Below are 24,625 nucleotides of genomic sequence, written 5' to 3'. Positions count from 1 at the left end.
GTGTCGGCTGGGCCCAGCCCCCCAGGCACGGCGGCTGCCGCGGGCGCGCGATCGTGAGAGGGTTGAGCCACCTGGGTTGAAGTTGCCGGCGGCTCCCGGCGGGCGGCTGATGTGTTCTCTGAGCTGATCTGGGGGCGCTGGCCCACCTGGGCCTGCCTCCTTGGGGGTCCTGTGAGCACCCCAGAGCAGCCCCCACCTCGGGAGCCGTGTCCATCTTGGACTCTGCCAAGATGTGCCTTCAGCAGCCCCTTCCCTCCCCGGCAGGAGACCCCGTCGCCTTGCTCAGAGAGGGAGGGTGGCACCCCAGCTGATGCCACCGTGGGGGGGGGGGCAGGGGGAAGGGAGGAGAGACGCTGAGCCGGGGTCTGGTGGCGCCCACACAGCAGGTCAGATGGGGTGGCCCGGGATGGGGCGGTCCAGGGCAGGGGCGCCCACCTGCTGGGGCCTGGCCCCCTTCCGGGGGGAGGTGCTTTTCCGTGGGTCGTCCCTGGTGCCCACCCCCACCTCTGCCTGGTACGCCCAGGCCCTGCCCCTGGTGAGCGCGAGGGCCTTGGGGTCAGCGGCGGCTCGGTGGAGGGGGGTGGGGGGGGTGGACCGTGGCTCCAGGCCTTGCGGGGCCGAGAGGGGCGGGCCTGGGCATCACCTCCCCTCCCGTCCCCCAGGCCCCTCGCTGAGCTGCTTCCACTGGCCCCGGGGGGTGCAGGCCTGCGCCCGCCTGCAGCAGCTCCTGGAGTGGGTGACAGGCGCAGGCTTCGGCTCCGCAGGTGAGAGATTCTTCCAGAAGCTTTCCTGCACGCTCAACCTGCTGGCCACGCCCACTGCCCAGCTCATCCAGGTAGGGGCGGAGCAAGGCCTGTGCGGGGGTTGGGTGGGGGCCCAGGACAGGCAGCCACCGACGCCGCGGCAGTGCCCTCCTGCTCCCAGGACCTTGACACGGGGGTGAGTCTGGATTCTTGGGGTGGCCGGGCCCCGTCAGCCCAAAGAGGAAGGTCGGAGAGGCGCTGTGGGAGACGGAGGGGCGTGTTGAAGCGTGAGGGCCTTCGGGCTGCGGTGCTGGCGCAGGGGCGGTGGTCACACTGCGTGGGTGCTGGCGCGGGGGCGGCGGGCGCGCTGCGTGGGTGCTGGCGCGGGGGCGGCGGGCGCGCTGCGTGGCTCTCGTACGGGCCAGCCGGAGCTGAGTCACACTGCTGGAGGGGATGGAGCCAGGACTCAGGCGACACCTTCAGCAAAGAGGAAGAATCTGCTCTGCAGCAGGAAATGCGTTACGCGAGTGTCTTTAAATTGTTTCTCTGTTATAAAAGTAAAACATCAATTCCCTAGAAAAAAATGTGGAAAATGGGGATGTTTGGGGCTGGACGTAGATTGGACATATGGAGGTAGACTGCTTCCTCCCAAAACACCCCAGCTCAGCAGAAAGTAACGCTTTTTTGTGGCCTAAGTTTATAAACCAAAGGAAGGAGAGGAGTGTTGTAGGTTCCCAGCTGCCACAACAAACACCGCACAGTGGGGTTGGCTGAAACCACTGGAATTGACTGGCCGACTGTCTTGGGGTGAGAAGTCCAAATTGGGGCATTCTCAGGGCGACGCTCTCTCCCCAAGGCCGCGCGAGCCAAGCCTGGCCGTCGGATGTCCTTGGTCCTTGGCTTGGCTGTCGTCTGGCCGCATCTCCTCAGTCCCGTTGCCTTCCGGTCTCGCTGCCCCGTGGCCTCTCAGTCCAGCCCCTGGGGCCTTTCCGTCTGGCTCCCACTGCCCAAGAGGGACTCCAGGAATTGGGATAAAGCCTGAGTGGACCTGGTGGGGTCACAGCTCCCCTGACAGAGCACCTCGAAGAGACCTGTTCACAGCCGTCCACGCCAGGACGTCCACGTGGGGTGCATGCAGTCGCCCACAAGGAGATGAAAACAGCAGTATCTGGGAAGCTAGAAGGCAGGTGGGTAACTAGCACCCACCTTAGATCTGAGAAAGCTGGTCAAGAAGCCAGCCAGCTGACAGCACAGCTGCCAAAAGGCTCCAGAATTACCAGGTTCCTCTGGAAGCCGAGGTAAAGATGGGGCCAGGGCAGAATGGCTCGCTAGATGGTCTCTTCTTTATTAGAGAAGTTGTGGGTGTACAGAACAATCACACACGAAACTTAATGGAAACCTTGAAAAATAGTGAGATTTGTGCAGCTGGGCCGGCCGGAGTAGCCTCTGGTAAGCCTGGATGTGGCTTTCAAAGCCACTCGATATATGAGTTGTGCTTAAAGGCATCGGAGCTGCCGGAGCAGCAAGGAGGAGCATCCAGGGAGGGAGGGCGCAGAGCGGCAGCCCAGGCCCTGCAGCAGCTTTTCCCTGGAGGCGTTTGTGGTCCCCAGGGCAGGCTGCGCGCCCAGGCCTCCTCTAGGCAGGAGGCCGCTGGTGGGCCAGGGCAGCCGGACCCTCTTGGCCGTCTTACAAGCTAGAGACAAGCGTGGAGACCCGAGGGACTGGAGGCACGGCTGGGTTTGCCCCCAAACACCTGTAGGACCCAACGCTCTGGGAGTGGGGTGAGGAGGGGCTCTTGCGGCACGCGGGGTGGCACTCGTGACAGGAACACGGTGCAGAGGACACAGAGGCCGGCGTTCAGGCCCCTGGGGAGCAGCGGGCGCTCGGCCGACCCTGGTGCGAGCCCCAGGCAGTGGGCTGGGCCTTGCGGGAATGGACCCCAGCCCGGCTCAGGCTCCGCGGTGACGAGGGAGCTGTGGGACTGTCCGGCCTGGGTGCTGCAGGTGGGGCGGTGACTCACCAGGAAGCAGGAGAGGCAGAGGACGAATGCAGCAAGGCAAGAAGTAGAAGGAAAGAGGTATAGGGTAAGATGAAAATCAACTAAATCGTCAAGCGTATGGAGTAGAAAACCCATAAAGCCAAAAATCAGTTCTTTGAAAAGTGTAATGGAAGTAAGAAAACACAATGACCAATATTGAAAGTGAAAAAGAGGCCATCACTCAGACCCTGCTTTAAACACTGGATGTTATGACCAGCTTTATGCTGATAAATTTGACAATTGAGATGAAATGGAAATAAAAGAACGCTTATTAAAACTGACAAAAGAAGACAGAGAAAATTGAGGACTCCTTTATCTATTGAAGAAATTGAGTCTATTAAAACACCATTCCTTGGGAGCAGGTATCACTCAGTGGTTGTGCGCCTGCTTCCCAAGTATGAGATCCCAGGTTCAGTCCCCGATACCTCCCAAAAGACCCCCAAAACCATCCCAACAAGTAGGTTTGAGGCCCAGATGGTGGTGGTGGTGAGTTAAACGATAAAGGAAGAAGTACTGGTGTTTGCCAGATTGTTCCAGAAACCAGAAGAGGATGTCCCATTTCATTTTAAAGGGCCAAAAAAACCTTGACAGAAAACCTAAAAGGGGAAACGGACTTTGGCCCAGTGGTTAGGGCGTCCGTCTACCATATGGGAGGCCCGCGGTTCAAACCCCGGGTCTCCTCGACCCGTGTGGAGCTGGCCATGCGCAGCGCTGATGCGCGCAAGGAGTGCCCTGCCACGCAGGGGTGTCCCCCGCGTGGGGGAGCCCCACGCGCAAGGAGTGCGCCCGTGAGGAAAGCCGCCCAGCGCGAAGGAAAGTGCAGCCTGCCCAGGAATGGCGCCGCCCACACTTCCCGAGCCGTTGACGACAACAGAAGCGGACAAAGAAACAAGACGCAGCAAATAGACACCAAGAACAGACAACCAGGGGAGGGGGCGAAATTAAATAAATAAAAAAATAAGTAAATCTTTAAAAAAAAAAGAAAACCTAAAAGGACAATATATACGAGTCATACATAAAAGACGTATAACTTCATTAGTCGTCAGAATGCATCTTAAACCCCAGCGTCTCCAACACCAACCCGTTAGGTGGCTGCAGCTTGAAGAGCCAACGCCAAGGCTGGGGGGTGGTCGAAGCAGCGTAACCTCGGGCGAGAGCCTGCCCCCGCTTCGGAAGCTGCCGCCGACACGCGTGCAGTCCTCCCACAAACGCGGCTTGTGCTCTGCAGCCTGTGCGGGGCAGCCCCGGTGGGCTCTTCAGAACAGGCCCATCTGGAGGTGGCGTGTGCGCCAGCCGCCAAGCGGGTGGAGAAGCGTGGCCGTGCCGTGCTGTCAGGCTCAGCAGCGAGAACGCGTCGACTGATGCCAATCTAACGTGCCACACAGGACGGGGACGAGCACGGCTGCCACGGTCCCCGGGGGAGAGCCAAGGGCAGGTTGGGGCATGGCGAGGGGCCACGGCTGGGGGCGGCGGGCTGGTGCTCCGGGGCTGCTTGTGGCACCCAGCCCTCGGAGCCCTTGGCCCTAAGACATGCACGTGGGTGTGTCAGTTAAAGCACTGCAGGGTGCCCTCCCACACACACACTGGGGCGCCTGCCTGCTTTCCACTCTTCCAGCACCTGCGATGGGGGCTCCGGGCGGGCAGGGGGGCCATGCAGGGCAGGCCTCTTGTGCTGCCGGGGGCTTCGTGGGGAGTTGCCCACAGCTGTGCAGAGCCGCCCTCTCCCCGTGGGCATCTCAGGCCCTGGCGCCGTGCTCGCGCCCTCCGTGCAGGCGTGGGGTGCTGGTGTAGCGGCCGAGTGGCTAGCGCTGGCTGGGGGAAGGGCAGGGCTGACCCGGGGCTCCGGCTGCACCCCACCTGGCCCTAGGCTGGGAGCCTCTCTCAGGGCATTTGCTCCCCAGTCGAGAATACAAGGAGGCAGCCAGGCATCCAAAGCTGCTCACGTGGTGGCGGCAGGGGAAGGCGGGACAGGAGGCCGAGCAGGGCGGGCAGGTAGCGGAGAGCACAGGCTCTGTGGCCCGCGGGCGGGCTCTGCGCATGTGGGCGTGAGCCCCTTCTGAGCGAGGGTGTCCTGACTGACGGCCTTGAAGGCCAGGCCTGCAACGTAGTGGTCAGGGGCAGGAGGAATTTTTTAAACTTATGGTGCGTCTTCTCAGAAGAGAACATTTGCTATTCATCAAAGAGGTATAGGATGCTACACGTAAGAGAGCAAAAAAGACGTCTTGGGAGGTAGAAATAGGAAAGCAGAAACGAAAATCCCAGCAGTAGGCTGGGTGATAGGTGAGAAAGTCACCCAAAGGAGAGCAGAGAGCAGGGGACGCGGGACTTGCCCAGCCGCAGCCCCTTCCCGGCCCCGGCTGGAGAGGACGGGGTGGGGGCAAGTGTGGCTCCAGGGTCTCCGGAGCTGGAGGCCGAGCCTGGGGCAGAGCCCTGGGAGCGGGTGGCTGCAGCTGCCCTGCCCGTCCCCACGTCGCCCTGGGGTGCGGATTCTCTGCCTCATCGGTGTAGACATTTGACGAGCACAGCTCAGGCCCTTGAGGCTGGTGGTTAACTCAAGCCAGAGTAAAACAGATGAAGGACCCGTCAGCGAGGTCCCATGTCCTGGTCGGCGGGAATCCAGGCAGACAGCAAGGAGGAGGTGCTGGGAGGAAGACCAGGGCAGCCGCCCTGCCCGGCTGCAGACCCCTGGGATGCCTGGGAAGGGCGGTGGAGATGGGCGCAGGGTGGGGGCACAGGGGCAGCCAGAGGGCCAGGGCCTTCCCGCCTCGATGGGCACGACGTCCAGGCCCTGTGAGGCGCTCTGACGGGCGGGAGTGAAGGCAGTTTCCGAGGTGCAGAGCCGGTGCGGTTCCCCTGGCGCACTGTCCTCGGGAAGCCGTCAGGCTGCACAGAACCGAAGGCTGGACCCAGAGGGGGCGCGCAGGCCCCAGAAAACGGGACCAATGCGAAGGGAGCCCCAGGATCAGGGCAAGGCGGGGTCAGGGCGACTGGGTCCTGCCGGCAGGAGGCTTCTGAGGCCCTTTCTGGAAGGTGTGACCATGGCCACCCATGGGGTCAAACTTGGGGAGGGCGCTGGGTGCAGCACAGTTGGTGACGAGGGCACAGGATGCGCAGCCAGACCCAGGAAGTCCGTTGGGGGCTCCAGGAAGCTGTGCGTGGCCGAGCCGTGGGGCGCGTGGAAACTGGTGGAGGTGGGCCGGGGGACTGGCCAGAGGACACGCAGGAGGCGGCTCCCTGTGGGGAGATGGGCACGGTGACTGCCAGCTGGGGCTCACCTGTGTCTCCTGAAACAGCCCCGTCTCAGGTGTCCCCACCTGAGCAGTCAGGGAGGCCTTGCAGGTGGCCCGTGCCCTCGATCCCTCGCTGGGTGCAAGTCCCAAGGCAGCTCTGCCAGGGCCTGGGGCCACATGGGTCATGGCTGGCCCTGCTCAGGCCCCGTGCCCTCCGGGGGCCCTGACCGCGCACCGCCTGTGTGCAGATGCCCTGGGCCGCCCTGCGTGCCAGGTTCCCCGCCCTGAGCCCGGCGCAGCTCCACCGGCTGCTGACACAGTACCAGCTGGCTGCCGCCATGGGCCCCGTGAGCGCCTGGGACCCGGGGCCCCAGGACAGCCCCGACGCCTTCCAGTCAGGTAGCCGGGGGGGGCGGGGCAGGGGGGGCTGAGGACGGTCACCCGGCGGGTGCACGGAGCTCCCCGAGGTCCCGCCCCTCAGCCTGGGCAGCCCCCTCTCCCCCCGCAGAGGCCGTCCTGGAGTCGTACGAAAACCCGCCCCCCATCGTCCTGCCAAGCGAAGGCTTCCGGGTGGACCTGGAGGCCGACTGCGCCGACGACAGCATCTACCAGCAGCTGCTCCTTGTGCGCCACTTCCTGTGGAGTCTGCAGAGCCAGGCGGGGCCCGAGGGCCCGGAGGTGCGCGGTCCCCGCTGTTCCTGCTCAGAACCGTGGCCCGAGCCCCCGCGGGGGGTGGGGGGCGGCCCTGCCTAGAGGTGGGGCTGGTGGCTGCTCCAAGTGCCCCGGGATCATGGGGAGGGCGGGAGGTGGCCCTGGGGTGCGCGGCCACCCTCCCGGCGCCAGAGGCCCTGGGTGTGTGGATGTGTGTCCAGGCTGGCCAGACCCCCCAGACGTGGAGCCAGAGGCCTGCTGCCCACCTGCTGTTGGTAAACGAGTCTGGAGATCGGTTTCACAAGGGTCACCTCGGAGCCCTGGGGGTGGGAAATCTGGAAGCAGAAGGGGCGCTGCCCTGACTCGGAGACCAGCCGGGCCTGGGCTGGAGGCTGCCCGTAGCCTGTGTCTTGGCCAGCAGCGCCCAGGGCCTCGTCCCTGCCTCCCAGGCCAGAGAGGCGGCGGCTCTGTGATCTAAAAAGAAAAGCCCTGAGTCCCAGGAGAGGTTCTTTTGGGGCGGCCGGGTTCTGTGAAGCGGGGTCTGAGTAGCCTGACAGTCCCTGGCCCCCCGGCGATCCCCGCTGCTCTCCCTGCGGCCTGTGCCCCAGGCTTGAGGGCTGCCCCCTCCTCAGGCCCCGCAGCAGGCTGACGGCCACCTCCCAGAGCCCGGGAGCAGGGGCCCACGAGAAGCCCAGGGCCCCCCAGGAAGGCCGGCTGGCCACGGGGGCTCCCAGGTGGGACCTGAGCCCGGGGACGCCTCGTGCCTGCTCACGCCCCCCAGCACCCCGCTCGGCCTCGAGCCTGGGTCCCAGGACTGGCCGCTGCTCCCCGAAGGGCAAAGGAATGGACTCGGCGGCCCCTGGGCCACGGCTCCCGAAGGTGAGACCCCGCGCCCCTCGGGCCCCCAGAACACGCAGGGCGGGGGCGCTGGGTCAGGGCAGAGTTCGATCCTGGCTTCTCAGCTGCAGCCCAGGAGGGCAGAGAACTGGACTCTGCAGCCTGCGGGACTTGGGATGCGCCTGTCCAGGGTAGGTGCTGGCGCAGTGGCCACACGGTGCTGGGAGGACACCCGCCCTGGCTCCAGCCCTGGCCGGGGAAGGCCCCTGGCCAGGCGGGTGGGTGGCTCAGGGGAGTGCCCAGGCCTGTGACCTTCAGGAGGGGTCCTGGCCTTGGACCTGGAGGGTGGGGGGCCACCTGGCAGGGCCTGTCTGCTGTCACCCTTGGGGCACAGAGTGGGAAAAGGGAGGGAGGAAGGTGCTAGCACCTGGCAGGTGCCCTGGGGCCGAGGAGGCGCAAGGCACTGGCTGAGTTGGCCTGGGGAGAACAGCCCGGCGTCGCCGTCTGGTGGCCACGCGGAGACAGGCATCTTCCCAGGCCACTGGCCGTCCCCGCTGCTCTTCCTGCGTCCTGAGCCCTGGGGGCAGCCGTGGGCTCCCCTGCCAAGCTGCCGTCTTCCTGCCCACTCAGGAGACCCGGCCGTGCCCCTGGACGAGCACCCTCAGGCACCCTCCAGCCGCAGCTCCAGCCCCGACGACTCGGGCTGCGTCTTTGCCGTGGAGCTGGAGCGAGGCCCCTTGGGGCTGGGCCTGGGCCTGGTCGACGGCCTGGTGAGTGCAGGGGGCCGCTGACCTCTGACCCGGCGGACCCTGCCTAGCCTGAGAGTCCCACCTCTCCCCACAGCACACGCCCCTCGGCGCGCCCGGGCTCTACGTGCAGACCCTGCTTCCCGGCAGCCCCGCGGCCCGCGATGGGCGCCTGTCGCTCGGGGACTGCATCCTGGAGGTGAACGGCACCAGCCTGCGGGGGCTCGGCTACCTGAGGTGCGCGCTGCGGCCCGCGCCAGGCCTGGGGGCAGGAGGCCCCTCTCCCGCTGGCACTCACCCAGCCCCTCTCCCCCGCGCGCTCAGGGCCGTGGAGCTGATCCGACACGGGGGCAAGAAGATGCGGTTCCTCGTCGCCAAGTCGGACGTGGAAACGGCTAAGAAAGTCCGCCTGCGCACGCCTCCCTCTTAGCGCTCGCGGCGGCGCTGCGCGTACGTGGGTGACACGTGGGTGACGAGGCCCTGTGCAGGCGGCTCATATTTATTTTCACGGCAGGTAGCACACGGTTGTGCTGTTTGTTATGGACCTTTTGCGTTTAGAGATTCAATAAAGTATTTTTGACGCTTGTCGTGTGGCGGGCGGCTGTGCTGGGCCCGTCGCCCCGGCCGCAGAGGGGTCCTCTCCAGGCCCTTCTAGTCGCTCTGCTCGAGGGTCTGGAAAGACAAGTCCCAGGTCAGGGCGTTCTGGCCCAGCGTTTCTGCGGGCGAGTGCCCTGGCCCGGGCCTCACCGGCAGCGCGTCGCAGGCCTTGCCGCGGCAGCAGGCAGGCTCCCTCTCCACCAGCCGGTGGGCCGTGGCCAGGGCCAGGGGCAGGGCGGTGTTGGCGTCCCGGTGGTAGCGGGGGCAGGACACCTCCCCGCCCGGCGAGAGCGCGAACTGTGCCACGCTGGGCATCTTGAGCAGGTTCAGCAGCTCTGTGGCCCGGGTGCGCACGGCGCCGGCGTCTTCCCTGCCGCGCACAGCTGGGCTCTGCCTGAGCTTGGACAGCAGCAGCGAGACCCTGGGACAAAGTGGCGCGTGGTCAAGGCCCCACTGGGGCACCTGGGCCCACCGCCTGCCCGTGTCCACACCTGGGGATCAGGTCTTGGCTGCGGGAGGCCAGCTTGGTCAGCGTGGTCATCAGCACAGCGGCCACGCGGGGGGAGCACCTGGGCAGGGCGGCGGAGGGCCGGGCCTGGGTGACCTCGAACAGCAGCGCCTCCAGGGCTTCAAAGAACCTGTTGACCTGCTCCACAGTGCAGCGCCTGCTGCAGGACACCGACAGGTACTCGCCGATGGCCCACACCTGGCCGGGGGACACGTGTCAGCACCATGCCGGCCCCTCTGAGGGGAGGGGTCCCGGAGCGGCGGTGCCCCTTACCACGCTTGTGAAGATGCTTTCCTTGCTGCAGGCGCTGCTTATGCTGCCCACGAAGTCCAGGAGCTCTCGTGCCAGGTCCACCACCAGGGACGGGTGCAGCCAGCACAGGGCCAGGAGCTGGGAGCTGACCACTCTGCCCGGGCGGGGGGTGCCTGAGTGCTGGGGCAGGGCCCCCCACACTCCCTGCCCCGGAGGAGCCTGGCATCTGGCCAGGGACTGCCCGTCACCACCCCACAAGGCTGGGGTGGCTGGATCCCAGGACAGGGTAGTCTGGTGCAAAAAATGGCAGGTTTGGTAGAGAGGAAAGAGAACACAGAAAATTCTGGACGGTGAGAGAGGGGTGTGAGTCCAGAACCAGGCCTGCCAGGGTGATGCTGAGGCCACAGCCTAGGGGGCCTGAAGCTGCAGGTGGGGTGGGGGCCTCTGGGCCTTACCTGTGCACCTGCGCCTCATACCCTGGGACTGGGAAGAGGGAGTCGCTCCTCTCCAGCAGGAGCAGCACCAGCTGGCTGGCGAGGGCCCTGTCGGCAAACTGGGGAGCGAGAGGCGGCTCTGACACCTCCGCCGCCCCCTGTGCACAGGCCTACGCGGGCGCAGGGGCTGGCTGTGTCCTGTGCATGCCGCCCCGCTGCACAGCTCCACGGTGCATTCCCGGACCCCTCCCCTCTGGGCAGGGTGCACAGGTGGCCCAGGGGCCACACTGCAAGCTCACCTGGGTCGCCACGGCAAAGAACCCCTGCAGCAGGGTGGGGACGGCTTGGGCACACTGGGCCACCCGGGCACAGCTGGCCATGGGCTGCAGCAGCTGGTAGAGCGGAGCCAACCTGCGGACACAAGCTCCTGAGCGGCTGTTTCCCAGCACGTGGCCTGGGGGGACAGAGGGCCCCACCGGAACCCCATCTGGAGAGCTCAGAAGGCCATGCCTGCTCCTCAGGCTTCACCCTCCGGGAGATGGCACTGAGACGGGGCGGGCAGCAGAACTGGGCCTCGCATCCCAGACCCAGAGACAGGCTGGCATGGAGCCTGCACCCAGCCTCTCCCACTTCCTGGCAGTTTGCCCACCTGTGCAGTGAGGCAACAGATGCACCTTCCTCACAGGGTGGGGTGCCATTTCAATAAGGTAAATACAAAAGCTGCTACTTATTTCCAGGACGATGGAGGATTAGAGAACAGAGGATTCACTTCTCTCCCAGAAAAATAGCTAGAGGACGGGCAGAAACTGCCTGGGAAAACACAAGGCCTAGGACACCGGGGAAGGCTGGACACCGCCCGGACGAGAGGGGCAAAGAAAAAGACTTGAAGGGAGTTTCCTCCCTCCCAAGGCCCTTGGAGGCGGGTGTGCAACCCTTTACTTCTTCATGGTCCAGATATAAGCAGCTGGAAAGGTACAAGCCTAAAGAGCCAGGAGGCTGAACCAGAGCCAAAGAGCAGCACTGATGCAGCCTCATGCAATAAATCACTATGCAAGAGATAAATTGAGCATCTTGGTAAACTCACTGTCCTAATCAAATGCCTAGATGTCATCAGACAATTACAAACCATGCTAAGAAAAATGAAGATATAACTTCAGCAAAGAAACATATCAAAACCCAGATGAGACACAGGAATTGAGACTATTCAATGAGTTTCATACAAATCTCCTAAATCAAATCACCAAGTTAAAAGACAATAAGACTAAAGAGATAAAGGACATCAAAAAGATACTTGGTGAGCACAAAGAATTCAAAAACCCGAAAAGAAAATAGAGCTCATGGAATGAAAGACACAACAGGTTAGATAAACACATTAGAGGCATCCAACAGCAGACTCGAAATGATAGAAGATCCAATCAGTGATGTAGAAGACAATGGCTGAGACTGGAGAGGAGAGCAAAGAATGGAAAAACACTGAGCAGGGGCTTAGGGAGTTGAATGACAGCACAAAGCACAACATATACATCATAGAAGTTCCAGAAGGAGAAAAGAAGGGAAAAGGGGTGGAAAGAATATTTGAGGAAATAATGGCTGAAAATTTCCCAACTCAAGAAATGAATTTACATGTCCAAGAAGCACAGTATACTCTGATCAGAATAAATTCAAATGGATCTACTTTAAGACACATACTGAAGCAGATGTGGCTTAAGTAGCTGAGTGCCCACCAACCACCTGGGAGGTCCCAGGTTCAGTTCCTGATGATGCCTCCTAAAGAAGAAGAGCAAGACAGCAAGCTGGTGCAGGTGAGCTAAGGCAACAAGGTGACACACGAGGAGACTCAATGAGAGATACAATAAGCACACACAGCCAACCATTTTTGGTTCCCAGTGCCTCATAAAAAGAAGACAAATAGACAAAGCACACAATGAACAGACAAAGAGCAGACAGCGAGCACAAACAACGAGGGAGGCGGGAAGAAGTAAATCTTAAAGGAAAGAGACACATACTATTCAGAATGTCAAATGTCAAATGCCGAAGATAAAGAGAAAATTCTGAAAGTAGCAGGGGACACTCAGTAAGATTTAGTGTGGATGTATTATCAAAAACCAGAGGTTTAATTAGGATATTGAAGGAAAAAATTGCAAGCTGAGAATTCTTTATCCAGAAAAATGGGCCTTCAAATACGAAGGTGAGGTTAAAACACGAAGAAAGAGAAACTAAGAGTGTTCACAAAAACGGAATCCAGCTCTGTAGGAAGCACTAAAGGGAGAGGAGCTATAGCCCAAAAGAAGACAGGGGAGAGGGCTTGGAGGAGAGTGTAGAAGTGAAGACTATCAGAAAGGATAACCAAAGGGTAAAGCAACAACAAAAATAAGACATGACACATGAAGGCCAAAGAAGAAAATGGTGGAAATAATGCATTTACAGTAAGTATCATTAAAACACACAGCCTAGTAGAATGGATAGAACAACACGTGGGAGCAGATGTGGCTCAAGTGGTTGAGCACCTGCTTCCCATGTACAAGGTCCCATGTTTGATCCCTGGTACCTCCTGAAAAAAAAACAACAGAAAAAACCAACTATCACTGGGGAGCAGGTGTAGCTCAGTGGTTGAGCACCTGTTTCACGTGTACAAGGCCCTAAGTTCAACCCCCAGTACCAGTACCTCCTAAAAAAGTACAAAAAAACCTCCAAAACCCATGAGCCATCCATATGCTGCCTACAAGAGACTCACGTTAGACCCAGGGATACAAACTAGGTGAAAGTGAACAGTGGGAAAAGGATATTCCACACACAGTAACCGAAAAATAACTCATGGAAATGAATAATTTATATATAATAATATCATACAAAAGACTTTAAATGCAAAAAAGTGATGAGATGCAGAAAGCCATTATGTTTTAATAAAAGGGACAATCCTCCAGGAAGAAATGACAGTCATAAACATCTATACCGCTAACCAGAGTGCCCCAAAATACACGAGGCAAACTCTGGAAAAACTGAAAATAGAAATAGACGTCTATATAATAAGAGTTGGAGACTTCAATACACCACACACATCAATAGATTCTGACAGTCAACAAGCAAAAGAGAACTTGAACAATATGATAAACGAGCTAGACCTAACAGATATCTACAGAACATTGCATCTCAAATTAGCGGGTTATACATTCTTCTTAAGTGCTCATGGATCTTTCTCCAGGATAGACCCCACATCACAAAGGTGAAAATGAAATGAAACTGGAAATGGATAGGCAAGACAGGAAAAATTCACAAATGTATGGAGTTGAAACATACTCCTAAATAATCAGTGGGTCAAAGAAGAAATTATAAGAAAAATTCGTAAATATCTTGATATGAATGAAAATGAGAACACAATTTATTAACAGTTACGGGATACAGCAAAGGCAGTGCTGAGAGGGAAATTTACAGCCCTAAATGCCTATATTAAAAAAGAAGAGCTAAAACAAAAAACCTAACAATACCTGGAAGAACGAGAAAAAGAACAACAAACTAATCACAAAACAAGCAGAAGGAAAGACATAATAAAGAGTAGAAATAAATGCAATTGAGAAAAAAAAAATTAGAGAAAACAAGACCAAACGCTGGTTCTTTGAGAAGATCAGTAAAACTGACAAGCCCTTAGTCAGAAAAACAGAATAAGAAGATACAAATAAATAAAATCAGAGATGAGGGGAGGGAGTTACAACTGACCCAAAAGAAATAAAAAGGATAATAGGATATTATGAGAAACGGTATACTAACAAACTAGACAACCTAGATGAAATGGACAAATTCCTAGAAATGCACAGAAAATCTACTGTGCCTCTACAAGAAATACAGGAACTCAGCAAACCAGTCACATTTAAAGAGACCGCATCTGTCATAAAAAGTCCAGGACCAAATGCTTCACAGGTGAATTCTACCAAGCATTTTGAGAAGAATGAACACCAATCCTGTTAAAACTCTTCCAAAAAACTGAAGAGCAGAGAAAATTACCCAACACATTTTATGAGCCAACATCACCCTAATACCAAAGTCAGATAAAGAGACTACAAGAAAAGAAAATTACAGACCAATCTCTCTGATTGAACATAGATTCAAAATTCTCAAAATACTTGCAAATTGCATCCAATGGCATATTAAGACTTAACAAATCATGACCAAGTGGGATTCATTCCTGGTATGCAAGGGTGATTCAACACAAGAAAATCAATGAACATAAAATTCATTCATTTGCCTTTTTTGTTTTTAGGAGGCACTGGGGACTGAACCCAGGATCTCCCATGTGGGAAGCAGGCACTTAACCACTTGCGCCATATCCACTCCACTTTTATCTGTTTTTATCGCTTTTGCTATCATATTGGAGTAGTGAAAAGGCTCTAACATTAACTGAACTGATTAATGCACAATTCTGATTATATGACATACCATTGATTATAAACCTTGAGTGGACTGTATGCTTTATGAATATTTATCAATAAAAATGATTTAAGGAAAAAAAAAAAAGCTATTTTTGGAGGTTCTCGCCAGGGAAGTCAGCAAGGAAAAGAAATAAAGGCATCCAAATTGTAAAGGAAAAAGTAAAACTTTCCCTATTTGCAAGTGACATGATCCTATATGTAGAAATGCCCCAAACCACTGCAAAGCTCTTAAAGCTAATAAGTGAATTCAGCAAAGCGGTGGGATACAAAAATCAACATGCAAAAATCAGTGATGGTTCTATACACTAGCAATGAACAATCTCAAAAGGAAATCAAGAAGAATATTATATACAATAGCAACTGAAAGAATCACATAATTTAACCAAAGACATAAAGAACTTGGGTATGAAAAACTATGAAACATTACTGAAAGAAATCTAAGAAGACCTAAATAAATGGAAGGATATTCCATGTTCATGGATTGGAAGACTAAATATTAATAGGATGTCCATTGTACCCAAAGCAATTTACAGACTCTACACAATCCTGATCAAAATTCCAACAGCCTTTGGAAATGGAAATGCAAATCATAAAAGTATTATATGGAAGGATAACGGCACCTGAATAGCCAAAACCAACTAGCAAAAGAAGAACGAAATTAGAAGACTTGCACTTGCTGATTTTAAAACTTTTTACAGGGAAGTGGACTTGGCCCAATGGATAGGGCATCTACCTACCATATGGAAGGTCTGCAGTTCAAACACTGGGCCTCCTGACCTGTGTGGAGCTGGCCCACGCACAGTGCTGATGTGCACAAGGAGTGCCGTGCCACGCAGGGGTGTCCCTGCGTAGGGGAGCCCCACGCGCAAGGAGTGCACCCCATAAGGAGAGCCGCCCAGCACAAAAGAAAGTGCAGCCTGCCCAAGAGTGGTACTGCACACACGGAGAGCTGACACAACAAGATTATGCAACAAAAAGAAACACAGATTCCTGGTGCTGCCGATAAGGATAGAAGCAGTCACAGAACACACAGCGAATGGACACAGAGAGCAGACAATGGGGGGTGGGGTGGGAAGGGGAGAGAAATAAATAAAAAATAAGTCTTAAAAAATAAATAAAACTTATTACAAAGGGGAGAGGATGTAGCTCAAGTGGTTGAGTGCCTGCTTCCCATGTATGAGGTCCCAGGATTGATCCCAGGTACTTCCTAAATACAAACAAACAAAAAACCAACTCCAGGGATCAGGTATAGTTCAGGCCTCCCCCTGACACCCCCCCACCCAAAAAAAAAAAAAAAACCAACAAAACAAAACCACGTTGTTACAAGGTCAGAGCAATCGGAACAGCATGGTACTGGCACCAGGCATATTAATATACACCAATGGACTCGAACTGAGAGCTCAGAAATAAATCCTCATATCTAAGACCAACTGATTTCTGACAAGACTGTCAAGTCTCCTCGTGGGGGAGGAACAGTCTCTTCAACAAATGGTGCTGAGAAAGCTGATGCCTGAACGCAAAGAACGCACGTGGACCCGTCTCCCCACACAGAAAATTACCTCAAAATGGACGCAAGACCAAGTGTGAGAACGCCATAAAAGGCTTAGAAGGAAACGTTAAGGGAACATTCAGGACACTGTACTAGGCAAGATTCTAAACCTTACACCAAAATGCACAAGCAAAAAGAAAAAAGGTAAACTGGACTTCGAAGTCGCACAGTGCACCTACGGAGACTGTCAAGAAAGTAAAAAGGCAACCTAAGAATGGGGGAAATACTTGAAAAACTATCTGATAAGGGTTTATATCCAAAATACATAAAGAATTCCTATAACAGTAGAAAAACCACCCAGTTAAAAATAGGCAAAAGATGTGAAAAGACATTTCTCCAAAGAAGATGGACAGTGGTGAAAGCGCACAGAGAAGAGCTCAGCCTCACTGGTCGTCAGGGCAATGAAAATGAAAACCACACGATGCCACTGCATGCCCCCAGAACAGCAATCATAAAGATAAACCCAGCGAACAGCACGTGTCGGAGAGATGTGGAGAAACAAACGCTTTTCACCGCAGCGGGGACGCGAGAGGGCGCAGCTGCTGTGGAAGACGACGTGTGGTTCCTCAGAAAGCTGGGTCTAGAGTTAGGGAAGACCCGGCAATCCCTCTTCTAGGTGTGTCCCAAAAAGAACAGAAAGCGGGGCCTCAGACAGATGCTCGCTCACAAGAGCGTTACTCCCCGTAGCCAAATGGTGGACGCCACCCAAGTGACTGCTGGCAGAGGAACGGACAGTGTGGTCCACTACGCAAGAGGACCCTTGAGCCATAAAAGGGGCGAAGTACTGGTCCCTGCCAAGTGGACGAGCCTGGCGACATCATGTTGAATGAAATGAGTGGGACACAGAAGGGCAAACACTGCACGACGGCACCAACATGCAGCACTTGGAACAACGCCCATCATGGGCAGGAACGAGGACACGGTCTCCGGGTGGGGCGTTCCCGCGTAGTAGGGACAGTTTCTTTGTGGGGTGATGAGAAAGCTCCAGTCGTGGTCAGCGGTGGTGGCGGAGGCACAACACTGTACACTTGGCAGTGGTTAAAATGGGAAATGTTACGTTGAGTTCGTTACTCTTAAAACAACTTGAAACATTCCGTGGGACGGCACGTCCCCCAGGTGACCCCTTGTGGAAGCATGGCATATGCTCCCAGTAGGACCATGACCTGGGCTGGCCAGCTGTGCCAAGCGCTGGCGATGGGGAGATGGGCTGGGGGTGTGGGTGGGAGCTCCGAAAGCCTCCAGCGCTGACCAGAGCCCAGCGCCTGCACGTCCTTGGTGCACGTGTGCTGAGCGGGGGAGGCAAGGCCCCAGCTGGCTGTCCACGGGCCCTGGCCTCCCACGGACCATCAGGGGGGCCCACTGTGGCTGGACGGTGGCCTGGCTCACCACATGCCCGGGCCCTCACCTCTTGACGGGGCCCCCAGCCCTGGTGCGGAGCAGGTGCTGGAAAAGATCTTGGAACTGGGGGTCACGGAAGCCCTCCAGGCAGCTGGTGGTCCTGAGGGAGGGGTCCCAGAGAGGCCTCTCTGCCGTCCCCTGCGATGACCTGTGAGCAAAACATGGCTCGAGCATAGGCCCAGGCGTGGGCCCAGGTGTGGGCGTGGCTCGAGCATAGGCCCAGGTGTGGGCCCAGGTGTGGGCGTGGCTCAGGCACCTGCAGAGCAGGGGGGGTCTGCACCCAGGAAAGCCAGGGTCGGGGATGCTGGGGCTGTGGTGGTGGGAGGGCAGCCCAGGCTCACCTGAGCTGCAGGTCCAGAGCGGCCGTTAGGCATGGCAGGTCCAGCAGCGCCTGCAGCATCTCCACAGCGTTGCCGGCATCGACCAGAGCCGGGAGGAGCGCAACGAAGTCGGCAGTGAGGGGAGGGCTGTGCCAGGCCAGGAGCTGCGGGCAGGACACGGAGCTTGGACAGGCACTGGCCCCGGGTGGCAGCCCAGCTCAAGCACGCGGGCAGGTGCAGGGTGAGGGGGCCCGCGCCTGCAGCCGCCAGCCCACTGCCACTGGGCGAGGGGCATCTGGACCTGCCCCCTCCACTCCTCATGCCTCGTCGGGGCCTATGGGACTGGAAATACCCCGCAGAGGAGCAGAAGAGCACTTCCTCTCGATGCTCTTGGCTTATGCACTCACTTCTGGACCGACAGCTCAGCCGTATCTGCAGCCAGCTGTTCTCCCACGGGCACCACCCCAGGCTGGAGGCAGGGCAGAGACGTGCGGCCCCGGGACCCTCGGAGCCCAAGGGCACCTTAGGCTGGTGCCAGCCGGGACACCCGACCACGTGGGCGAGACCCGTGGGACGTGGTAAGGACGGGGGTCCCTCCCAGCAGCGCGGCTGGACATGACGTGTGGACGTGGGGACTGAGCAGCCCTCCAGGAAGCCGTCCCCTGCCCCCGCCTTGACGGAAGCCCCGGCCCCGGCAGGGTACGAGCGCCGTGCCTTGAGGAGGTTGGGGAAGCTCAGCCTGAGGATGCCGGGGCTCCCGCCGAGGAGGGCGCGGTTGTCTCTGCAGAACTGGACGAACTCGAAGGCCAGCATCGGGCTGTGGAAGAGCTCGGACGGGACCCAGGTGAAGAGGTGCTGGAAGACGGCGTCCGAGTCCACGGCGGCCGCCCCGCCTGCAAGGCCGGCCCCAGCCCCTGAGCGAGCACAGCCCGGCACGGGCGGGCCCCCTCACCCTACAACGCTGCTGTCGCCCTCCGGGGCCCCCGAGGCTCTGGACAGTCAGAGTCGAGGACTCTAAGGGCTCTGGGAAGCCCTGCACGTAGTGACTCGGCCTCTTCCAAGGCCTTTGGCCACCAGTTAGAGCGACCTGGGTTATGTGAACCACACTTTGGAAAGTGCTGGATCCTCGACCTTTGGGGGACAAGCGGCATGGGAGAAAGTCCTGAGAGGGACACAACTTTGAGATGATCGCACTTTGGTAGATAAATGCACTTAGAAATCACTATCACTGGGCAGCACATTCGTAACAGAAAGAACGGTCTCAACGTGGAGAGAGGGAAGGACACTGCCTGGGAAAAGCCTCCTTGTGGCCGTTGATATAATTGATGAATTCCAAAAAGAAATACCAGTTATGCCTGTAAACCAGTCTGTTCTTCTGGGTACAGTAGATCCAGAGGTTTCAACTTTACTTGATTAAATTATTATTAAGGCTTTGATTTGGCCATGTCAGTAGGATGTTGAGTCTCTGCTCCCTTGGTAAGTGGGGCTCACAGAGAAACCACATGGCAGAGCCAAGCCATTCCCTGACGGTCTGCAGCTAAAGAGACTAGGGCAGGAAGTGGATTTGGCCCAACGGTTAGGGCATCTGTCTACCACTTGGGAGGTCCAGGGTTCAAACCCCAGGCCTCCTTGACCCATGTGCAGCTGGCCCACGTGCAGTGCTGATGCGCGCAAGGAGTGCCGTGCCACGCAGGGGTGTCCCCCGCGTAGGGGAGCCCCACACGCAAGGAGTGCGCCCCGTAAGGAGAGCCGCCCAGCGTGAAAGAAAGTTCAGCCTGCCCAGGAATGGTGTCCCACACACAGAGAGCTGACACAACAAGATGACACAACAAAAGAAACAGATTCCGGGTGCCACTGATAAGGATAGAAGCGGTCACAGAAGAACACACAGCAAATGGATGCAGAGAGCAGACAATTGGGGGGAGGGGAACAGGGAAGGGAAGATAAATAAATGAAAAGTAAGTCTTAAAAAAAAAAAAAAAAGAGACCAGGGGCCTGAACAGCCGAGAAAGCTCAAAACAAAATGAGCCCTGGGGAGAGAGGGACAAGCCTTATGCCAGCACAGCTGAGGAAGGAAGGAGCTGGGACCACGGGGCCTGAGGAGGAAGGCTGAGCCCCTGCGGACGTCGGCAGCCATCCTGCCTCGACTGACGTGAGGGAAGTGACTTAACGCTTTGTGGCCGGGCGACTGAAAGCTTCTACCCCAAACAAATACCCTTATAAAGCCAACAGTTTCTGGTACTTCGCGTCAGCACCCCTCTGGCTAACGCACTGCCCTTCAAACGAACACGCGTAGTTTACGGGGAGACCAGCACCTCAGCCTCGGGCTCTGGGGGGCCCATAGGGGTCTGCAGGCTGGGGGGTCCCGGGGGACACGTCTGGCGCTCACTGTGGTGGAGGAAGAACTGCGCGAGGGGCAGCAGCGTCCGCGCGTGGGCCGGGTCCCCCCGCAGCCGCCCGTGCAGCGCCTTCAGGGTGGACAGCGTCCGGTAGAGGAAGGCGGGCTCCTGCCGGCACAGCTGGTCCAGGATGAGCACAGCCTCCACCAGGCACTGCGGAGGAGGAGACGCGGCAGCTCGGGGCCGCTGGGGGCCGCAGGGGGCCGCCCCGCCCACCCCCGCCGCCCCTCCCGCGACTCACAGCCTTCTGGAGGTCAGAGTCCCCTTTCCGCAGGGCGCCTGGGGAGGGAACGGCAGTGTGCTGGGCTCGGCCGCAGGGCGGGCTGCGTCCCCGAGGCTGAGGGCAGGGCTTGAGGCTCGGCAGGCTCCAGGCCCCCCAGGGAGGACGTCAACCACGGAGCCCACCCAGGACCAACGCAAGGGGCCGGGGTTCCGAGGACACCCCAAGGGGCACGGGCTCCGTCGCCTGGGGCGGTGCGGCCCCGGACTTCCCCGGAAACAGCCCCCCGGGGAGGATCAGCTTCCTGGCGCCTGCCCTCCCAAGCGGCGGCGCATGGGGCGGGGGCTGGCTGCGCGGAGCGCCCTCGAGGGAGGCGGCACCCCCGGGCACTCACGGCGGTTGCTCTGCTCGAGGAGGCGCTGGCAGTACTCGAAGGCCTTCTCCCTGAGCCGCTCCTGCGGGGGCAGCCGGTGGCTGGGGGCGGGGGCCGCTGACAGCACGGACGTGGTGGAGCCCTCCAGCTCCGACCTCACCTCTGCGGGCACAGGGGCTCACTCAGCGCGAACGGAGGAGCAGAGGGCGGCTGTGGGAACACGCCCAGGCCAAAACGCCCGGGACCCTCATCCGCCACTGCTGGGTCACCCCACACCGTTCCAGCTCCCTGAAAAGTCCACGCAGTACTTAGACCACAAGTCACTGGGGTTTCCATAAACCTCAAGGGGTGAGCTGCTCAGTGACCTTCTCTAAGTGACCCTGTCAACCCCTGAAGTCACCGGGGATTCCGTAAACCTCAAGGGGTGAGCGGCTCAGTGACCTCTAAGTGACCGTGTCAGCCCCTGCTTGCCCGCCCTCCTCGCTGTGAGTGGAAATCGCCCAGGCCGGGGGAGCCTCTTGGTGGGACGAGGCTCCAGCAAGGGGGGCCTCCCTGGGCCCGTGTGCTCGCTGTGTCCTGGAGGCCGCGGCTGCCTGCCTCCTGGCCCTGCCCGTCCGTTCTCAGCACCCGTGGCCCAGTCTGGCCCAGCGCGTTCCGTCCAGCCCTGCGTCAGCCCCAGCACTGGCCCTTGTGTCCCTGGCACCCCCATCAGTTCCCAGGGTCCCATCTCTCCCTGGACCTCTCCTTCCAGTCTGTGACCCCACACGTCCCCTCCCTGACCCCATCCAGTCTCATCCGTCCCCAGCTCTCCTTGCCCAGCCCCGGTGCCCCTGGCCAGCCCTGCCTGTGCCCAGGTACCCGAGTCTGGGGCGTCTGGGCCCCTTGGGCCACACACCAGCCAGACCCGCAGCATGGAGAAGGCCTGCACGTTGAGCCGCTGGTCCTCGGTGCAGCGCTGGGCCGTGGAGAGCACGGTGAAGAAGTCGGTGGCAACCGCCCCGTCCACCTCGGTGACGGCCCCGGGCTGCGGGCAGGACGGGAAGGCGGCTCAGGGCCAGGACGGCCTGAGTGTGGGTGCGCATGCCGGGGCTGAGCCGAGGCCCCGCCTGTGCGCAGCTGGGAGGGTGACACTCCCACGTGAGACGCCTGGACGTCAGCACTTAGAGGCACGACCCCCAGCCCCGCACGGCCACAGCCGGGCTCCGGGCTCAGCGTCGACAGAGCGGCCGGGCCCTGGAGCGCCCGGGCTGGGAGGCCTCGTGCCCGCAGCTTCCCCGAGCCAGAACAGCGGCCTTACCTGCTTGGCTCGGGGGGTGGAGAAGAAGCCGCCCGGGGCGGACACGGGCCCCTGCTGGACGCTGGCGTGGCGGAGCCCCTCGGCCAGTCTCCTGCTGAGCACGTCACTCTGGTCTACGGGGACAGGGTTCCGTGCCAAGGGCTGAGTTCACACCACTCCCGTCAGGCTGCGCGGTGCTGGGGGTCCTGAAGCTCCCGAGCGTCCCCGGGACCCCACGCCCCTGGGTTCCCCAGGGCCAGCTCAGGGTGCGGTGGGGTCGCCGCGCTGCAGCCCGCCCTCCTGCCCTGACCCCGCGGGGCCTCCTGCTGCAGCGGGTACCTTCGCGGAGGGCGCCAGGGGCCAGGCGGACCACCCGGGCCAGCACGGGGAGCAGGTGCCTGAGGCCGGGGCCCTCGGGCTGCCGACCGCTGAGGACTTCCACGATGTGCCGGCCCACGCCGCGGACCTCGTCCTGGCAGCCCTGCCAGGCAAGCACAGCGGGACGCTGACGCGCCAAGGGGCCGCATGCCCTGCTCCCAGCCCCGGGGGCCCATGTGGGGCCCGCCCCCTCCACGCCCCTCGCCAGCGCCAGGCGAAGGTGGTGGAGTAATTACGGCGTAGAGGGTGCCTCCGTGAGCCAGCGCTGGGCCCAGGCCAGAAGCCTCAGCCCACCTGCAGGGCAGGGCGCCCCGTGGTTTACGGGGAGGGTCAGGCCAGTGGGCTTGGGGGGCCCCGGCCGCCACTGCTGTGACGACACTGTGGGGGCAAGGCCTGCATGTTCACACTCCTGCGCATAAACACATGCGCACACCCGGCCAGGCACACGTGATCACACCCACGCCCCACACCACACACCACACACCCGGCACACCCCAACAGCATGTGCGCCGCGGCCAGGTGCCCGGAGGCAGAGTCGCCGCGCCCACTACACTCGAGGGTTCTGCCATGGCGTGTGCTTAGAGGAGCCGTTAAGCAGTAGCGCGAGATGACTCCATGGCGCCGTGCCCAGCAGCACCCGGCAACGGACACAGGAGGCCACGTCTGCTCAGTGGCCGCCTCTGATGGGCAGCTGGGCCCAGGAGCCCGAGGCCAGAGCAGGGCAGCCAAAGCCCATGTCCCTGGCGTGGGAGGGGACACGTGGACGTGAGGCCACAGAGGCCAGCACATGCCTCCCTGTCCCCAGCGGGAGCTGAGACTCCAGGCTGCCAGGACAGTGGTTCTGGAATGCCATCGTCCACTGGAAGAAATGCCAGACGGGGGCAGCGTGTTGCCCCGATGGTAGGCAGCATGTCGTGGCGTCACGTGCCTGCGTGGGGAGCTGTCCATCGTGAGGCGCCCGACAGGCTCATGCTGGCGAGCTCGTCCAATGCTAAGGAGTGGTAAGTCTGAAAGTTAACGCTGTCCCCGTCAGAGCCAGCCCGTTGTGGCTCATCGCTTTCAGCAGCTCCAGCAACCTAGCACGGTCATCCTGGGGCATGAGTGAACCAGCTCACTCCTGGGAGAGCCGAAAAGCACAGGGAGCGCCCAGCACAGCTGCTGTGCCGCCAAGAGCAGGCCGTGGGGGCCGCCTCACAGAGGGTTTCAGCTCGTCGTCGAGGAAGGAGAGGGTTAAACTAGCAAGGCCGCTTGCGGCAGCCCCCACGAACTCGCAGCCAGGCAGAGGCGCTCTGCAGGGAGCCGCCAACCTCACCTGGCAGGCCTGCCCCACCCCCCGCCTCGGCCCTGACGCACCGCCGAGCAACACGCAGGCTCCCGCGAGGACAACCCACGGGGCTCCTCGACGACGAACGGCGGGGCAGGAAGAGGAGAGCCCTTGTCTTGAGGAGACACACAGGCGCGGGGCAGACGCGAGGCCTGTGATTTGTCCTAACGGGAAGGACCTGGGGCGGGCACAGAGAGCAGGCCCGGCCCGAGCCGGCAGCCGGGCACTGGCGGAACAGTTCTCTCCGCCTCTGCGCGCTTCGGAGGGCGGCTGTGGTGAGCAAACCAACAGCCTCAACGCTGCCAGCCGTGCACCCCAAAGGCAGAGCACAGCCTCCCACCACGGGTCCCGGGCAGGCCGCTCCCACCAGGTGTGGTCATCACGGCTCGCTCGAGCGGGCGGATGCCAGACTGCTGCTGCTCCCAGGGCGTGCCCCGACGCCAGCGCGCCATCACCCGGTCAGTATGAACTCTGCCTCGCAAGTGCTTCTGTTTAAAGACACCTTGTTTAGCACATCCTCGGCTCACTAACACCCACCACGGCCAACGCTGCTCCAGCTCGTGCCTGAAGGAAGCCGACCCAACCCAGGATCTTCCCCGCCGGCCCGTGGCAGGTTCCTGCTCTCAGGAACGCAGGGCGGCACTATGCTCGGGGCCACGCTGAACGAGAGCACCCACAGAGCGCACAGACACACTGAAAACGTGGCACCAAGCAGGTCGCAGAAAGGGCGCTGAGTGCCAAGCCAAGGCAGGGCGCCGCCTCGTGCAGCCTCAGCTGGGAGCATGCCCGCCGGGTGACCCAAATGTTCACTGCTTTGCGTGTGTCCACAGACAACCACAGCAGCTCGAGGGCCGATCTGGGGGTTATGAGTGAGTCGGCGAGCGCGCGGACACGGAACATGCGGGGACGAGCACCGACTGCACACCTG

General features: G+C 59.6%; 2 protein-coding genes across 4 annotated transcripts in view; one reads left to right on the top strand and one right to left on the bottom strand.

Annotated features, from left to right (window-relative positions):
- RADIL (Rap associating with DIL domain) overlaps positions 1 to 8,830 on the top strand; it is a 79,238-nt gene extending 70,408 nt beyond the window's left edge. The window contains exons 9-16 of one of the 3 annotated variants that reach the window (XM_058285729.1): positions 663 to 835; positions 6,260 to 6,410; positions 6,520 to 6,689; positions 6,884 to 6,937; positions 7,295 to 7,541; positions 8,130 to 8,269; positions 8,343 to 8,444; positions 8,570 to 8,830. In XM_058285729.1, the coding sequence (XP_058141712.1) occupies positions 663 to 835; positions 6,260 to 6,410; positions 6,520 to 6,689; positions 6,884 to 6,937; positions 7,295 to 7,541; positions 8,130 to 8,269; positions 8,343 to 8,444; positions 8,570 to 8,644 (1,112 nt within the window). In that variant the 3' untranslated portion in view covers positions 8,645 to 8,830. Of the gene's footprint in view, positions 1 to 662; positions 836 to 6,259; positions 6,411 to 6,519; positions 6,690 to 6,883; positions 6,938 to 7,294; positions 7,542 to 8,129; positions 8,270 to 8,342; positions 8,483 to 8,569 lie in introns of all 3 variants that reach the window. The other 2 variants (XM_058285726.1, XM_058285728.1) reach the window with 2 other exon arrangements.
- The window catches only part of AP5Z1 (adaptor related protein complex 5 subunit zeta 1), a 31,724-nt gene continuing 9,987 nt past the window's right edge, over positions 2,889 to 24,625 (bottom strand). Inside the window, exons 4-20 of the mRNA XM_058285731.1 lie at positions 22,335 to 22,476; positions 22,017 to 22,129; positions 21,578 to 21,743; positions 20,741 to 20,881; positions 20,368 to 20,405; positions 20,117 to 20,279; positions 18,442 to 18,620; positions 17,749 to 17,891; positions 17,415 to 17,555; positions 10,336 to 10,447; positions 10,058 to 10,155; positions 9,624 to 9,756; positions 9,334 to 9,548; positions 8,993 to 9,263; positions 8,544 to 8,917; positions 6,929 to 7,136; positions 2,889 to 6,015 (exon numbers count right to left, since the gene is read on the bottom strand). Of these exons, the coding sequence (XP_058141714.1) occupies positions 8,897 to 8,917; positions 8,993 to 9,263; positions 9,334 to 9,548; positions 9,624 to 9,756; positions 10,058 to 10,155; positions 10,336 to 10,447; positions 17,415 to 17,555; positions 17,749 to 17,891; positions 18,442 to 18,620; positions 20,117 to 20,279; positions 20,368 to 20,405; positions 20,741 to 20,881; positions 21,578 to 21,743; positions 22,017 to 22,129; positions 22,335 to 22,476 (2,076 nt within the window). The 3' untranslated portion in view covers positions 2,889 to 6,015; positions 6,929 to 7,136; positions 8,544 to 8,896. The remainder of the gene's footprint in view (positions 6,016 to 6,928; positions 7,137 to 8,543; positions 8,918 to 8,992; positions 9,264 to 9,333; positions 9,549 to 9,623; positions 9,757 to 10,057; positions 10,156 to 10,335; positions 10,448 to 17,414; positions 17,556 to 17,748; positions 17,892 to 18,441; positions 18,621 to 20,116; positions 20,280 to 20,367; positions 20,406 to 20,740; positions 20,882 to 21,577; positions 21,744 to 22,016; positions 22,130 to 22,334; positions 22,477 to 24,625) is intronic.

Source organism: Dasypus novemcinctus, chromosome 23, assembly GCF_030445035.2.
Source record: "Dasypus novemcinctus isolate mDasNov1 chromosome 23, mDasNov1.1.hap2, whole genome shotgun sequence".
NCBI classification, from domain to species: Eukaryota; Metazoa; Chordata; class Mammalia; order Cingulata; family Dasypodidae; genus Dasypus; species Dasypus novemcinctus.
This window is presented reverse-complemented; position numbering and strand designations above follow the sequence as displayed.